Source organism: Trachurus trachurus, assembly GCF_905171665.1.
Source record: "Trachurus trachurus genome assembly, chromosome: 4".
Lineage (NCBI taxonomy): Eukaryota > Metazoa > Chordata > Actinopteri > Carangiformes > Carangidae > Trachurus > Trachurus trachurus.
This window is the reverse complement of record NC_139898.1, coordinates 1,296,763-1,315,033: the sequence shown is the minus strand read 5'-3', so window position 1 is coordinate 1,315,033 and position 18,271 is coordinate 1,296,763. Positions and strand designations below refer to the sequence as shown.

The window sequence follows — 18,271 nt, the reverse complement described above, 5'->3', positions numbered from 1 at the left end:
TGATGCATTAGTAGAAATGCAGCCACTCCCTTCCAGGGGATTGGGCCGTTTCTACAGGGTCAACTTTGAGAAGTTGCGTGATGATTGATGGCAAAGAAAAAAATACATAACACCATACAAATGTATTGAAACTTTCCTGGCCTTTCTCAGATCTGTGAAATGATGATTTCATCATGTGGACCTGAAATAGTCATTGAGGGGAAATGAGTGGAAATGTTGCTTTGGAGGAACTGCTAACACCTCACTGAAATGTGATAAGTGGCCACAATCTTTATTCTAAATTCACAGCCCCAAACAGATTGAAGCCACAGATCTAATCTCACAGTTCATTTTGATAGAGATTTAATTTGTAGTATGCATATATTTGTATATTTTGTAAAAGCTAATAAAAGTAACCACCCATTAGCAGTTGAATACATGTTTAGTATAACTGTGTGTTTCATGTTTAAGGGATAGTTCAACATTTTGGCAAATTGGCCCATTGCCATAATCCCTATAGTTTTAACAGTAGGTTCGTTACCTTTAATTGTTGGTGCAAGCTATTTTTAGAACGGTGGAGCAGAGCCGCGAGCTACGCTACGGAGGCTAATGGGATTTCTTCGTTTCCCTCATCAAACTCATCAAATACACAATTCAACAACTCCACAACGCTCTGGTGGACAAGTTGTGACCTGCACATTCACCACACTATGAGATAATAACACAACGTTACCAGACAGAGTTGTTTTAGAGGGAAATACAGAGACTGTTGATGAAAAACTGCCCCCGACGGGAATGCGCATAAGCGGTTTTGCATGAATTTATCCCGTTTTGTTATTATCTCATAGTGTGGTGAATGTGCAGGTCACAACTTGTCCACGAGAGGGATTGCAGTTGTTGTTGTGTTGATTGTGTATTTGATTAGTTTAATGAGGGAAACCAAGAAACCCCATTAGCCTCTGTATAGCTCTAAGCAGCTTGCGGCTCTGCTCCGCCGTTCTAAAAACAGCTTGCACCGACAATTAAAGGTAACAAACCTACTGCTATGACTATAGGGATTATGGCAATGGGCCAATTTGCCAAAATTTAATACTGTCATTTAAAAAGCCTTGATGCTGAGCATAGAACAATCACTTTAAAAGACTAACCCATGGTACATTAAATACATTTAGGCAACCAGGGCTTTAGCCTGTAATGCTGAGCTGGCAAAATGAAGGAGAAAAGGAAAAGGGAAAAGTTGAAGAGCTTAGTACTGTTGAGACTGAGAAATCTAACAATATGGCACAAAGTAGATATCAATGTAGCCAACCTGCTATTAACAGGATTAACAGGAAATGTAAACACACCATCATTACAGTAACACTCCCTGCAACTTCTCCTAGCAGGTTGATGAGCTGTGAGACACAGCAGCATTCACTGTGACTTTACTGCCATCTATTGGGCATGGCGGTACTGCAGCAGTGTGATATTCCTATTATAGGTTACATGGGGACACCTAGTGGTACAATAAGTTGTAGCAAGGGCTGCTCCTGTTAAACCTCTTCTGTCCCAAACTGGAATCTGGCAAAGTTAAGCACGGCGAAAGCTGCAGAGGAGACGGATGAATAAAAGAAAAATGGCATAAAAGGGCTCTCACACCATCCCAACAAATAATAAGTACACTGGACTTTTGCTCTCTGTCGATTGGACCATTCTGTGACTTTGTGACATGTCAGGCTACAAGATGAGAGTTGTTCACTCATGACGGATAAATATGGACACATGTGCAGACACACACGTAATCTGTATGTACTGTCTAGAGCTAGACTGCAGCTCTGTATACTACCTACTGCTGTAACATTATGTTATGTCAAAATGTCATAAGTAAAAGAATGTTATGTCAAAATGTAAAAAGCAAAAGACAAGAAAAGATCACGATAAAGATTTTATTCCGTGGGTAATGGGGGCGGGACTAGATAAGCTTTAGCTTCTCCTGCTTTCCCTTTCGGCCATGTGTATTGTATTATTTGAACTAATATGAAGTGTGATGATGATTTAAATTGACATGCCCGAAATAAACAAATAAATAATAAAAATAAAATAAATAAGAGTAAAAAAAAAAAAAAGAAAGAAAAAAGCTCATAGAAGATGTGTGAAAAGGTTGTTTATTGAGTGAAGGTAAACAAGGCACTGTATAATAATGACACTAGAATTACCCCTGGAAACAGTGGTCACCAAACCTGGTACATGTAAGTGCGTCTATGATTTTGGTCAGGTCTACATGTGGATTATGATCCAATGATCTCTAGGTCTTCCAGTAGTAAAGTCCTTCATGGGGTCTTCAGACGTTGGTGTAGCGCAGGTACTTTTTCCCAGAAGGCAGCTCTTTAGTTGTGACACCGTTGGGGAAGAGCGCCGTGGCCTCGGCCTCGGACAGCGTGGGAATGACCATGACTTTGTCACCAGGCTGAAAGAGACACGAGTCTGCTTTTAGAGTCTGACCTTCACATGCTGTTAATCATGTAGCTTTCTTACATGGCTCCTGAATCCAGCTCACAATGAGGTCACCTACATATGAAAACTGTTTGATCGGAAGTCATGAAATGTTTGAAGAAAAAAGACTGACAGAAAAGAGAGGAGGCACTAGGAGGAAGGGCCAGAGTAACTGCAGGGATATAGGAAAAGGTTTTACATTTTAGGAAATGCTCATATTCACTTTCTAGCCGAGGGTTTGATGATAAGATCAAAACTTCTCTCATAGCAAAATGTTAAAGGGATATTTCAAAACAATTTGCAAATTGGCCTATTGCCATAATCCCTATACTAGTAGGTTCATTACTAGGGGTGTAACGGTACACAAAAGTCACGGTTCGGTACGTACCTCGGTTCAGGGGTCACGGTTCGGTACGGTTTCGGTACAACAGACTATTGAATATAAAACTGAAATCTGTCTTGTGTTATGAAAGTAAAAAAAAAATAGAATATAAAATTAAACAAGTGCATTAGGAGTGTTATCATGCCATTCATTAATTCTAGAGGAAAAAAACTTGCACTTGACAACTGACAACTATTACAAACAAAACAAAACAAGAAACTAACATCAATGTTGGTTTACACAGTTAATTTACATTAGATGCCAGTTGCTTTTAGCCTGACTCTCGCCAGACCCTTGTAGTTCCGCAAAGCTACGCTGAGCTCCACACAAGGGTCTGGGACTGCTCCATAGGCGATTCATTTCAGAAGGCGGGGCCTTGTAAAAAAAATCTTGTATGTGATTGGATAAACCACTTGTCCGTTATCTTGAATGACGTGCTACTTCTTCGGTCGGAAGAAGAGCGAAAACATCCTTGCCACCAATAAATGCCTTCAAAACCGTTCTCTGTTCATCTTTCAAAGAATTAATATTCGATAGATTCGACAAAACAGTTGAAATAGCAGAATCAATGCCAACGCACGACTCCTCACTGCGAGCCGCCATTGTTGTTTGACTCAAACAGTCGCTTCAGCGCTACGTCACACCTCAGAAAGTCCCGCCCGGCGATCCTGATTGGTTCATTATTTTTTGCTCAGGGGAAGAAGTTTGCATTGGCCTCGAGTCCAGACCCTTGTGTGAAGCTGAGCGTAGCTGAGCGTGTTTCTGGTCCTGTCTGTGTTCATGTCAAGAGGCTTAAAAGCAGCGGGATAAGTTGTTGCACACAAGTTGTCTTTTTTCTTGCACCAGTGATCAACATGTGGGAGGGCGGAGGGCGGGGGGGCTGAACATGCGCTACGTGTTTGATGCGTTTCTAGCGACGCAGCGTGCATCCGTGAAATAGCGCCGAGTCCGACGGACTTTGTCCGGTGGACCAGTCGCGAGCTGCTACAGTCTATGGTCACGAGCAGAGCGATAGATATGGTCGCGAGCCGCCGCCGCCGCCGTTGTGTTTCATTGAGAAGCCACGGTGACATGAATGAAGCAGACAGCTCTCCTCCTCTAACTTCACTCTCTCATCACTTCTCTTCTTCGTCTGCTATGACGGCTGCAGGCAGCTTCGAGGCTCATTACCGCCACCTGGATTCGAGTGAGGACTCAACTTTTTTTTTTTTTTTTTTTTTAATATTCACTCAGACGTATTCGTCGTGTGACTGTGTGCACCGAACCGTGACCCCCGTACCGTGACGGCACGGGACGAATACATATACCGTTACACCCCTATTCATTACCTTTAATTGTCAGTGCAAACTGTTTTAAGATCGGCGGGGCAGATACGTGCACAGTATCTTCCAGGCTCTCCCTTATCAAACTCAGCAAATTCACAATCCAACAACTCCAAAATGCTCTGGTGAACAAGTTGTGAGCTGCACATTCACCACGCTATGAGATAATAACACAACGTTACCAGACAGAGTTGTTTTAGAGGTAAACGTTAACCGAAACTACATTCCAGAGACGGTTGCTCGGCAGAGTGATTTCAAAAGTGCAAGTAGTTCTGAGTATTTGCTTCATGTGTCATGATGTTTCATAATTATACGTTATTATTTCATAACATGGTGAATGTGCAGGTCACAACTTGTCCACCAGAGTGTTTTGGAGTTGTTGGAATGTGTATTTAGTTTGATGAGGGAAACGTGGAAATCCCATGAGCCTCCGCTGTGTTAGCTGAGCAGCTCACGTCTCTGCCCCGCTGATCTAAAAACAGCTTGCACTGACAATTAAAGGTAATGAACCTACTGCTAAAACTATAGGGATTATGGCAATAGGCCAATTTGCCAAAATGTTGAAATATCCCTTTAAATAAGGAGCTGGGTCAAGGAGACACCGAGCTGAACTTTGCACTGGTCATTTCTCCAAATAGCAAACAGGAAAATAGATAACAATCTTCTAATAAAACTAGACTTTCTGCCTGTCGTTCTAAAGAGCTCAAATATCAAAATGTGATCACCCAGGCTGCTGACTGATGTACAATGCGATATGAGAACCATGTACCTTCCAGTCCACCGGCGTGGCCACCTTCTTCTGTGCAGTGAGCTGCAGAGAGTCGATGACTCTGAGCAGCTCGTCGAAGTTCCTCCCTGTGGTGGCGGGGTAGAGGATGGACAGCTTCAGCTTCTTGTCAGGGCCGATGACAAACACCTGAAGTGGGATCAGATCACGTCAGGTTCAAATGACAAGCTCAATACTTTTTCTTTGTTACTACCTAAAAATTAAATACATTGGTCAAGATACATTTTCAGTAACTAAATTAATATATTTTCAATACAGTATACCACCAAAGCCTCCAGGAGGAGAAAAAAAAAGGCAAACTAACTTAGCATTTATTTATTCTGAATCATTCTGTCCTTAGTACTGATGCAATACAAACTAAGCCTAGCACTAGTTAAAGGACAATTCCAGGCAAATTCAACTCGGGGGTGTATGTTCCTATCATTTTAGGTCTAAAAGAAGGAATCTGAAGATTTTCAGTTTAATTGCTCCTGTTTTGCAGTAGTTGTGTCTGTTCCCGCATCGCCACGGCAGCAATGAATGGGAGCGGATGCAAGTTCCGCTGCTTAGGCTGTTTACATCCCTCAAAGCCACAATTTTTTTCCACAGACAGCATCAGATGGCTGCTCAAACATGCACCGAGAAGTTTATTTACTTCAAGCAAGCCGACATGTTTGTAAAACTAGATCTAATTCAAAGTCTCCCAGAGTCTCGCGCGAGACCCAAGTAGATGTGCTCTGTGTGTTCAGGTGCAGTCGGAGCTACCATTTGTGTCATAAACACCGGAATATGAACTCTTTACTTGCTTCAAGTAAAACAAACTTCTCAGCGCATATTTGAGTAGCCACCTGACGATGTCTGTGGAAAAAAAATGTACTTGAAGCAAGTAAAGAGTTGATATTCCTGTGTTTATGACACAAGCGGTAGCTCCGACTGCACCTGAACACACCGAGCACGGCAACTTGGGTCTCGCGCGAGACTCCGGGAGACTTTGAATTAGATCTAGTTTTACAAACATGTCGGCTTGCTTGAAGTAAATAAACTTCTGGGTGCATGTTTGAGTCTCCATCTGACGCTGTCTGTGGCTTTGAGGGATGGAAACAGCCTAAGCAGCAGAACTTCAATCCGCTCCCATTCATTGCTGCCGTGGCGATGCAGGGACAGACGCAGCTACTGCAAAACAGGAGACATTAAACTGAAAATCTTCAGATTCCTTCTTTTAGACCTAAAATGATAGGAACATACACCCCCGAGTTGAATTTGCCTGGAATTGTCCTTTAAGTGGACATTTGAGTACATGCAGAGAGGGGGGCAGGTTTCTTACACAGCGGGCAGTGAGGGGCATTCCGTCCTTGTCCCTCTCATCAGGGTCCAGCATGCCCAGCTGGACAGACAGCTCTCTCTTGTCGTCTGCGATGATGGGGAAGGGCAGGGCGCTGTCAGCCTGACTGTTAAACGCCATCACATCCTGCACAGGGAGGAGGAGCACACTTTCAGCCTCGACACATGTGTTGGGATACCAGACATCACTGGCAGTTAATGATTCTCTCCATCCTGGCACCACAAGTTTGAGCAGAGACCTTATCTCCTTTATGAGCCATAAACAGTTAGTGTGGGGGTCAGGACCTACTGCTCTGCCAACACAGAGTTACAGAACAGATAGTAAACACAATCTGGGAGGACAATGACAGAAAACACAGAGCATGCAGCTTCCTACAGTATTTTCTTTGAAAATGCTATTCTCTTGATCCCGAAACCTGGACTGCTGCAATACACTTTTATCATCCATGGATGGCTTATTCATAGAGTCAGTCACCAGGTTCAAGTATCTTGATGAAAAATTTACTTTTAAGTTTCATATTAATGTTCTTGCTTCCACTCTGCAACAGAAAGTCGGCTTCCTGTATCCAAACAAATCATACTTCCCTTTAATTAGCAGGAAGAAAATTGTTTAGTCAGTCTTTTTATCAGTTTTGGACTATGGTGACATTATTTACAGACATGCAGCAACTACAACCCTTAAACCTCTGGACTCCATTTATCACTCTGCTCTCAGATTTATTACCGGGGACAGATCTAACACCCATCATTGCATCCTATACAAAAAAAAGTTGGCTGGTCCTTCAACTGAAGTGAAATTATTTTTTGAATGGAATCTAATTATGTCTAATAAATGACAAATTGAACTAGATTTAAGTAAATGGCATAAAATTCAACCTACTCTTAAGAAATTCAAATTAAATGTTATTAAACAGAATATTTTATAAATTAAATGTAAAAGAATAAATAAAATGCCATTTCAATAAAATTTAAAAATAAAATATATTAATGACATATATTGATATTATTTATATATATATATATATATATATATATATATATATATATATATATATATATATATATATATATATATATATATATATATATATATATATATTAAATCAATTGACACTCTTTGCTCTCATGAGCTAATTTTACTTTACTTTTTTATTATTTCTCCGAGGCCAAAGAGTCTTTAAGTTTGGACTGACACACCCCCTCCTCTAATGCTGGCCAGCAACAAACTACTTGTAGTCTTGGGATGTTTTGTGAATAGGGCCCCTAGAGACGTTCAAAGAAAAAGGAACTGGGGGAGGATGTTGGTCCTGTCCACAAAAGAGGTGGAGTTGGAGGATAATGACCAATGAAATGACACAGATTTCTGTCTCTGCTGTCACTGTTTCCTGCTAGTTAGACATATGCAAGCTTTAAATGCCAGTGTTGACCCAGTAAGTATCTCAACTTTAACTGCTATCATTTAGTTTTCACTCAGTTATCCTTTGACCTCCAACAAACCACATTTAAACAGAGGTAGTGGTACAGAGTACGTTTGTGTCCATGTCCGTGTGTGTGTGTGTGTTTATTTGTGTGTGTTGTCCTTCACCTTGCTCCAGTTGCGGTGATCCTCAACACTGTCGATGGACAGAGCGATCATCTTCACCCCTCGTTTCTTGAACTCATCACTGATCTTGGCGGCGCAGGCCAGCTCCGTGGTGCAGACCGGAGTGAAGTCCCTCGGGTGGGAGAACAGGATACCCCACCTGCACAGCAACGGATCCACGGAACAATTAGCTCTTTTTCTATTCACCATTTAATACCATAGAAACCTACATCATGAAAATACTGTAGCAAGATCACTGTGTTGCACCAGTGTGCACTCCTGTATTCCAACTCACAAGGCTTAGATTCTGAATGACTGGCCATGTTGTGTCCTTCTAGACCTACGTTTAAAGGATAATTTCCGTTTTTTACAACCTAGACCTTATTTCTAGCATAAAATACGATCATTTACTCACCCAGATAACTTTGGTGTCATTTGGAGTCTTTTGACGAAATTAGCCCCAGTGGAGCGGCGCGTATATCCGTATAATGTGAGAACGCGGGGCAGCGCAATGCAGCTTCTAAATAACACATTATCCGCCGCAAAACTCATTCATTTCACCAATATTTTGTTATGATACACTAGTGCTATTCCCCTCTGAGCCCGTGGTGGCATGTTATCAACATGCTGCGTCTGTAGGTTGACCTACTGACCTCTGACCTGGATGATGTCATCTCCGACCGCTGCCCGGCGCGGCTAACTTGCTACGGCTAATGCTATGGTTCGTTTGTTCTGACTTGTCAGAACAAAATGAGCAGCTGGATGAAGTTCAGCTTCCACAGGCTTCCTCTCCTCAACCTGGACTCACTAAAGCTCGGGCTAGTTGAGATAAAAATGGACCTGAATGCCGAAGCAGAATGATTATTATCAAAATGAGCCGGGCAGTGGTCGGAGATGACATCATCCAGGTCGGAGGTCAGTAGGTCAACCTAGAGACCCCGGATGTTGATAACATGCCACCACGGGCTCGGAGGGGAATAGCACTAACCTATCAGAACTAAATATTGGTGAAATGAACGAGTTTTGCGGCGGATAATGTGTTATTTAGAGGCTGCATTGCGCTGCCCCGTGCTCTCGCATTATACGGATATACGCGCCGCTCCACTGGGGCTAATTTCGTCAAAACGACTCCAAATGACACCAGAGTTGTCTGGGTGAGTAAATGATCGTATTTTATGCTAGGAATAAGGTCCAGGTTGTAAAAAACGGAAATTATCCTTTAAGTAAACAGGCACAGTATGGTCTATAGAGAAAAGGTCAAAGCTGCACAAACATAGGACATAATACTTTCTGAGCTTCTCAGTGCATTAAATTACCCCACTTGGCTCATTTGAGGTGTTTAAAGGGGTTGGAGGGGTGGATTGATCCAGCATTGAATTGCAATATTTTGCATGGCAATATTGTATCAATATGCGGATGCCAAGTATCAATCTAAGCAGACTAAGACGTTTATGTTATTAGAAGTTTTCATCTGGAGACATCATTTGCAGATGAAAAATCGAATAACTTGTGGCTGGGGCAGAGACAGCAGAGCAGGAGCGCTTGTTAAAAAAAACGGCGCTATGTCCGTGATTTGGACTGGGTTCGGCTGTAAAGCTAAAGTTGGTAAGCTGACGAAAGTTACAGTAAAGTCCGCGACTTTATGAACCTCGTAGAGAGAAGACGTTAGGGGTGGGAGAAAAAATCGATTCACATAAATATCGCAATATCTTTGACGATTTTTAACCCTACTGTGCCCCTATAAAAAGTGCAACACTTAAGTCCCTGGGGGCAAAAAGTGCCCATCAATAAAGACAGTAATATAAATATTATGTAATAATGTGTCATTCCAAAATTTTTTTTTTTTTTTTTTTTAGTAACTTCTCCTCTCACCATACATATCGAAAATTCATTCATTATCAACATTTTAACCCCTTAAATGCCAGGTTTTATGATCACAGCCTGATTAAAAAAAAAAAAAAAAAAAACACAAAAAGTGAATTATTTACTATTCCATAAATCCAAAATGGTTAAATTTTTGCAGGATTATCAGAGCCTGGGAGTATCAAAACTTGAAATAAAAATTGATTTTGATGCATTTGTATTTTTTTTGCAAAGTCCCGATGTAAAAAAAGTGCAACACTTAAGTCCCTGGGGGCAAAAAGTGCCCATCAATAAAAACAGTAATATAAATATATGTCATTCAAAAATTTTTTTTTTTTTTTTTTTTTTAGTAACTTCTCCTCTCACCATACATATCGAAAATTCATTCATTTTCAAAATTTTAAGCCCTTAAATGCCAGGTTTTATGATCACAGTCTGATTAAAAAAAAAAAAAAAGTGAATTATTTACTATTCCATAAATGCAAAATGGTTAAATTTTTGGCGGATTATCAGAGCCTGGGAGTATGAAAAATTGAAATAAAAACCATTAAAAAAAAAAAAAAAAAAAAAAAAATCCTCCAGAGGTACCGGGTATGGCCAGCTGTGCTGCCCGACCATAGTGCACTGGTACGCGGGTAAGAGAAGCACGAAGACTCGCTGTCTGTTTCAGTCCTCCAAGCACGCCTGGATACGGAAGCAGGAGCGACTTGATCTCGGTTGGCATCAGCGGAGGGTCGCCGAGCACCCTGTACCATCTCGGCGAAAAAAAAAAAAAAAAAAATCTCCAGACCTCCAGAGCCACGGTGTCTGGCCAGCCGTGCTCCCCGCCACAGTGCACTGATATGCGGGTAAGAGAAGGGGAGACTCCCGGTCTCTGGAGATCACCACGGTTTCCTCTCTTCCCACCTCCGTAAACACGGCCTGACTTCCGGGCTTTCGTTTTGAGTCACTTTTAGGAACGCTTATGATGTCACGTACACGCACACACACACACACACACACTCTCTCCACGCAGTATGCAGCATGCGGCGCTATGGAAGCCCACAAATGCTGCAGTTATACACAGAAACCCACACTTTTTTTTTTTCCCGCATATAGCCACAGTCTTCAGGGATTCATTTGATGCAAAATACCCAACTTTTTTTATTTCTTTTTTTGCCATAACACCTTGCAAAAGTTGACAATGGTAAAAATGCATATTATTTCTCCACATTTCATATGGTGCATTTACTCCTGCAGGGGCAAACATACAAAAAAAAAAAATAATCTAAAATTTAGTAAAAACTTTAATTCTAAGGTCCTGGCATCTGGTTAAAAGCATTGATAAAGAAAAAAATATATATCTTGCTGTAATAATGATGAGCTGAAAAAAGTATGTTTTTCATAGATTTACATAGGCTGATTTTCTCTATCACGATTTAGAGTCAAGTTTTGTATCATGTGATATACACAGTAAAATACATAAATATGTAAATATTTGTATTCAGGCTAAGTCACAGGAATCCCCTCAACTAGATTCAGCAAAAAAAAAAAAAATCTACTGGATTGCAGTACCACACTAAACCCTCTGGGTGGTAGCAGCTCCATAGGATTTCAATGGCACTGATGGGGTTAATGGAAAAGTTATGCAAATCTCAGGAAAACAAAAAAATATCAATTTTTGAAGGGTCTTCTTGTAAACAAACAAAAAAAAGTTTTGAATTTTTTGAATTTACACAGTATAAAAACACATCCAAAAAAAGTGTTTTTAATGGAAGTCAATGGGGCAAAAAGTGCCCCTAGGGACTTAAAGCAGATATCAGTGGAATGTTTTTGTTAATATAAGTCCTAAATAGTCCTATTTTCCGTCAGCAATCACTTACATGAAGTATTTCAGCCTAAACACGAGTCTCTCCGTCACTCTGCTCTGCTGTAACCCGAGGAGAAAATTTTCCTTGTGGGATACAAGTGTTATCCAATGAGGAGAGAGAACGGCATGAAGGGCTGTGTGTGCAGCCAAGGGATGCGCGTGAATGTGGTGACGTAGCACGAGGACCAATTGATGCCTGACAAGGGCGGGGGCTGCTAACTCATGGTGCGTTCAAAGAAACTCGTACTTTGTGTTTTTCCTTCCTGTGAAGTCATACCAGTTCGATCTGGTACGAGTTCACGGGTCGGAAGTTACGAGTGGCCGTTATAGGGAACTTTCACAGACAACAGGATGGTAAAAACACGAGCTACGGGTTACCTGGAACGCTACCAAGTCGTAGTTGTGACTTGAAGCTGTAACTTACGGTTTCAAAAGCCTGCCTTGAACGCAGCATTAGCCGAAACGGCCGTGAAGCTGATATCTGCTTTAAGTGTGAGTTTTTTTTAAAAACAGTGTATAATTGACTTTTTTTTAAAAATTCGCTGAAATACCTAAAGGCATCCCCAAAATACACAACTGTAGAAAATTTCATGGCAAATGCACCAACACAGCCAAAGTTATTCACAAGAGAAAGTCCAAATGGGCACTTTTTGCCCCTAGGGACACAGGAGGGTTAAATAGTTTTTTTTTTTTTAATATTGTGCAATGTGCATTTGTTCGCCTTTTTTACATACAGAGAGTACAGGTTTTGATAAGGGTTTAAGTTCACTTTATAATGGAGTATGTTCATTTCTAGGCTCCTACAGTATTTGTGTGCAGATAAATGTTAAAAATGCAGACTACAAATCGAGAGAATCGGCAATATCGTAGAATCGCAATTTAAATCAAATCGCCATCCAAAAAAATCGTAGAAGAATCGAATCAGGAGAAAAGCATATCGTCCCAGTCCTAGAAGACGTACCGCATCCTTAGCAACCGGAGACTCCAAAACGATCTCACATCTCGCTCACCATGAAACACACTCTTCTTGTACACTTCCAGCGTTTGAGCTAAGCTAATTAGTGGTGCGCCAGCTCTGCCCGTATCTCCCTTGTTACTGCACGCACAGTGGAAAGGATGGTGTCTATCTGCTGGTCATGGACTCGGGAGTGAGGCAAGACACAAAAAAATTTTTTTTTGGCGTATCCCTTTAAGGTTTGCATTTGTTCCGTCTGTTTTTGTGACTGGGCAAATTCATATTTCTCACTATATAAATCCTTAATTTCAAGGAGATTCAAAAAGACTGAGAGAGTATAGTCAAAAGAAGCAGGGGACAACAGGAGGAGGGGGAGGAGGGAATTGCTATGGGAAAGAGAGGATAATCAGTCTCAGTGGAGGAAATTCCAGCCATAAATTGCTACAACAGGTGTCTGTGAATAATCTGGAGGATTCAAGCTGGAAGACATGAAATCCAGCTGTGCTGTACTACAGTGTGTTTCAGGGGGAAGGACTCAGCTTTTCCTGCAAAAACATCACATTCACTTTCATTGTCGACTTTTTCTCACACCGATTCACACGTTTCTCATATGATTCTCCTCATTGTGTTGCAACGCATTGCGACACAGGGTGGAGGCCACCGAGACACTTCTCCTGACCTGGGATTTCCCACATGGTTTCAGCAGTTCTCCCATTGGTACGAGCTGGAAGGTGGTGCTGGTTAAATATTGTCAAGAATTTTTTTTGTTTGTTTTTTTTGTTGCAAGTTTGTGCCAAAATGCGCAATCTAGACAGGACTTGTTCCAACTGACCAACTACCTGGCTGCAGTAAGCCTGTCAGTTTCTATGATGTTTGTTTGTTCAGTTGTAGCCTACAACTACTGGCAGACTCAAACCCAATACACTCAGCCAGCCTCGGCTGAAATCCAGTGAAAAGCTACAAGACACAGTTATGTTCACCTCTTAAAGGGATAGTAGCATTTTTTTTAAAGTGGGGTTGTATGATCTACAAATAGCCCCTAAGTACTTTAATTGCAGTAGAAGACTCTCTGCACTCCTCCCGTTAGCAACGCCAGCCCATAGCCCTGCCCAGAGATTTACAACATACAGTGTTGTGAACAGACCCAAAGAAACGGCCTATTTTCACGACCTAAAAGAGGTTTTACCTGAAAAAAAATACACAGTTCCATTGTTCTATAATATAATGTTTTCCAGCCCCTCAAAGTGCAGGAAAAGCACAGTTTTTATTTGGACCAAATAACATCTTTATTTTTTTTCAGGTAAAACCTCTTTTAGGCCGTGAAAATAGGCTGTTTCTTTGGGTCTGTTCACAACAATGTATGTTGTAAATCTCTGGGCAGGGCTATGGGCTGGCGTTGCTAACGGGAGGAGTGCAGAGAGTCTTCTACTGCATTAAAGTACTTAGGGGCTATTTGTAGATCATACAACCCCACTTTAAAAAAAAATGCTACTATCCCTTTAAAGCCCAACATCTACCCACTGAGGAATGAATCACTTCAGATTTAGTCTTCAAGCATCAGGTTTAAGTATGTTACATTGTGTCTATTTGGAAACTAGAGCCAGCTCCATCAGAGGAGGCTGGTCCATTGAGGCAGAGGAGGTTGGTCCTCCTCTATTTTTGAGAGGCAAAAGGAAAATTTATTTTTTATTTAAGAAAGAGTAACTGGTTGAAATAAATCATTACCAAATCTCAGTATAATTTATAAAATATTATATATGTATTTTATCATAAAAAAAGTTTGTTTTTTGGAAGAAAATCCACTTAAAACGGCTCAACTGCGCCGCCAGCAGGCTCAGGAGACAGAGCAGGCTGTGTGAGGAGCAGGGAGCAGGAAGGTGGGGGCTCTACGGAGGTGGCAAGATTTTTACCTCCCTAACTGGCCTCGGGGCGGGATCTTCTTCCATTGACTCAATGCATTTAGGATGTCTTCATCCTGACCTGTGATTGGCTAAGACACGTAAAATGACGTCATGACGGAGGAGGCTCTTCTGTACCAATCAGCAATCAGAACACAAGATTGACAGCAGGTTGGTCCAATGACAGTTCTCCAACCCCCCTTGGTTACTGTTGCTATGTGCGCCAAACTTTCACTCCCAGCCGTGCTGCTTATGCTGCTCCTAGCACAAGAAATACGGAGTTTTCAGAGATATTGGCATCGATTTGAAAGGAAATATCAGCAGATTTCTGGATAAACTGTTAGGAGATATCAGAGAGAAGCAGTCAGAGAGATTGTTAATAGTTTTCAGTTACGTGACCTGGGCAGCTGGAGGGTAAACAAAGACACGACCGGACTTTTTTTTTCTTTCTCCGCCATCAGCTCAGGTAAAAGCATAGCTATATCTAAGAGGTAAAAGCCAAATATGTATGTAATTTGAGTGGAACACTTTGTTTTGTTATTAATAATTACAGATTTTCATGGTTTTTGTTTTTCCTTTTTAAATCAGAGGGTGTAAATCCCCACTGTGGCATTTACAGGTGTTGAACACTGGCCTGCTTTTTTTTTTTTTTACATCCCACATCCAAGATCATGGCTCTGTCTTTTTCATTAGGCCTGTGTTAATCTGAAAACAGTAAGATTTAATAAAATTATGTTGTTTTTAAGAAATCTTGTAAGACATTGTTTTACTGTTTAATTTTCATTGAATATAATAAAGTAGGGAGAAGTAGTGCTATAAAATAAAATGAGGCCGTGGACTGGTGTTCCTCCTGTCCTCCCTAATTTTTTCAGTCACCAGCCGCCACTGAGCTCCATGTTACATCACAAGCTGACTTGTTGTGCAACTTGGGAGGACGAGGAAACGAGGAACAAATCAAAGCAGGTTTTGCTGATTTACCACAAAGAATTGTTTGAATCATTAAGCTTTTGGATAACAACACAGCACAGTGCACGTAGTCCAGTGTTTTCTCTCCATTGTTAGGCTGCTGTAAAATCTGTCAAAACAGGGTTTGACTCCATGCCAAGAGGAGATGCAGCCAAACAGGCACAGTTCCAGTTTCACACAATGCAGTCCTTGTCCGGACTGGGTTATAGGCTAGAGACGCTTCACTAATGAACTGGACCTAGACAACAAAAACACTAAGTTGCGAGCTTTATGTATAAAGTGATTTAAAAAGCAGAAAATACGTTTGCTCTCCTGCAGCTATCACAGTTCTGGTCCAATATACTGAAATAATAAATGCAGGTTTTCTATGGCTTAAAAATGACAAAGTGAAAGTGATTCTTTGATCATACTAGGGACAAAATAAAGCAACTTTGTTCACACTTTTCTATTTTCTCTGTTCCATTGTCCCTGACCGACAGAGTCATGCTTGTGTAACAGCCAGCAGCAGCAGCAGGTGGTTACATTCCTCCGCGGCTCACACCGTCTTTGCTTTTTGGGTTCAGATTAGAGGAATTCTTTAGCAGGCCTCGGCCCACACACATAACGCGGATCACTACATGGTTATTATGGTTACAGTAACACGTTACAGTAACACTGGCGGAGTAGTAGCTGCACGTGAAGCCTGCGCACTTACGAGCCGCCCAGGAAGTCGTGGAGCTTGATCCTGCCGATGGTGGTGTCGGCTTCGAAGTTGGGGAACTCGTCTCCCAGCAGAATGCCCGGCATGGTCCTGGTCCTGGTCCTGGTCCTGGTCCTGGTCCTGTCTGTCTGCAGCTCACACACACGAGGAGTGAAGAGGAGAGGAGAGGAGAGGCGAGGCTGACTGCACTGCTGACTGATATCAGCTGCACATGAGTGGACACGAAGGGGGAGGAGCCAAGCTCGGCTCATCGGCCAACCAGTGCACAGATGCGAAATGATTTTTTGTATTAACTTTATTAACAACAGAGAAGAGAATTAGGGTCAATTGTGATACATTTCATTTAATTCTATTTTCAGAATTGAGGCTTTTATTTTAACTAGTAGGCTACAGATTGTAGACGCCGTATATAGCCTACCCAGGATGAATGTTTATTTCATAATTGTATTTTTTTTTTTTTACCAATATTCTTAGACAATAATTTATTGTAATTTCTTTTACCTAAAGACCAAAGATGTCACTTTAGGAGCACTGATCAACACCTGCCCTATGCTTCTGTGCATGCTCAACCAGGCTACTGACCTACTGACAAAAACCTTCACAGTGGTCAGAATGAAAGAAGAGGCGGTATAAAGCAGAAGTAAGCAGAATGTTTGTGTTAATGTAAGTCTTAAATAGTTGTATCTTCCGACAGCAATCACTTCTATAGAGTGTTTGGTCTGAAACACGGGTCTGTCAGTCACTCTGCTCTGCTGTAAGCCGAGGAGAAAACTTTCCTTGTATCCTACAACCTTTATCCAATGAGGAGAGAGAACGGCATAAAGGGGCGGTCCTCTCTGTGTGTGCAGCCAAGAGATGCGCCAGCGTTTCCGCTAGAAAAAAATCATACCGGTCAACGTGACCGGCAGGTTTTCAATTTACCGGACAAATGTTTGAAATTCCGGTCAATATCAGAATTTATTGATCTTAAAGTGATAAATGATATGCATTTTATATATATGTATACATTTGTCTATAAAATAATGATAACAAAGCATGACAATTTGGAATTCATTTTATTGAAAGGCTTAGACAAAATGAGTGCCGTCTACCTGACAATTACAATAAGCTAAATAGGCCTGAATAAAATTCTAAAATAGCCTAAGTGTTGTACAAGCCTGCCCATAACAGAGAAACTGAAGTCCAGATAAAACAATTTCTAAACATAAAACAGTAGGCTATCTGGACTGGCTCATCTTTTTCTTTTCTTTTCTTAATGCGGCGTGCCGCTGAAATAATAGGTAATAAAAAGTCTGCCGCTTTGTAAAAAACAAAGAGCAAAACAACTCTTGGCTACTCCCTTAACTTCTCTCTCTCTGTCTATTTCACTTCTTGCACATTTTCGCGCGTGTAAAATGTTCTGCAGCTGCTGAAAAATCAAAGGTGTTCAAGGTCTCCGCACAGCTGGAGATTCTCATCAGCCGCGTCACCTTGCTCTCCCCCAGACGACTTGGCTGAGCCGTCTTTATTCGGTTCTGCAGAGAGAAGCCTCGCTCTGCAGGAACACTGGAGACAGGGATGACCCCAGCTATTTTTGCCAGTTTAGCCCACTCAGGGTAGATGTCTTCAAAATCCTGGATCAGAACTTCACAGCCTTTTCTGAAGTCCAAGCCTCTGTACCCACGGAGCGCTGACATGACAGCAATGCCATCCCTCTTAACATTTGTGCCATCGATGAGAGGGGCTGCTGCAGCCGACTCGTCCTCACGTGAGATTTCTCTCCCAAAATGACCAATGATGTCTCGATGGCTGGCTCCGCATACTCCGAAAGCTCTGAGCAAAAGGACGGAGCAATAATTAATCAGTGGTTTTCTTTCTCTGTAGGCTATTGAAACGTCAATAAATAAAAAAAACTTTTTAAAAAATAAATAAGCCGATATATACTATGGCATTTTATTTTTAATAGCTACACTCCTCTTTTGTCATACAGCCTGTTGATTATCATTATTTTTGTTATGATGATGATGATTAGATCGTGTATAAAGGTATTTCAGTCAATCACATTTGCTTTAACTTACCACTCGTTCTCTGTGGGTATCGGGAGAGGTTCAGAAGGACATCAAAGCAGTTCAGTCGATCCAGTGAATCCTGAGGGAACCGGTTGTGTAGCGCATCTGTTAGGTGTTTGATGTAGTCTGCTCTGGTCTTTTTGAAAAC

The 18,271-nt window shown here is 41.4% G+C and overlaps 1 protein-coding gene across 1 annotated transcript; it reads right to left on the bottom strand.

Annotated features, from left to right (window-relative positions):
* Positions 1 to 2,107: 2,107 nt before the first annotated feature.
* On the bottom strand, positions 2,108 to 16,254 carry prdx6 (peroxiredoxin 6). The gene is made up of 5 exons (XM_083970662.1): positions 16,070 to 16,254; positions 7,848 to 8,004; positions 6,246 to 6,389; positions 4,925 to 5,071; positions 2,108 to 2,425 (listed from the first exon to the last, which is right to left on the bottom strand). The coding sequence occupies exons 1-5, from the start codon at positions 16,159 to 16,161 to the stop codon at positions 2,300 to 2,302; spliced, it is 666 nt and encodes a 221-aa protein (XP_083826788.1). The 5' UTR covers positions 16,162 to 16,254; the 3' UTR covers positions 2,108 to 2,299.
* Between the last annotated feature and the right edge of the window lie 2,017 nt (positions 16,255 to 18,271).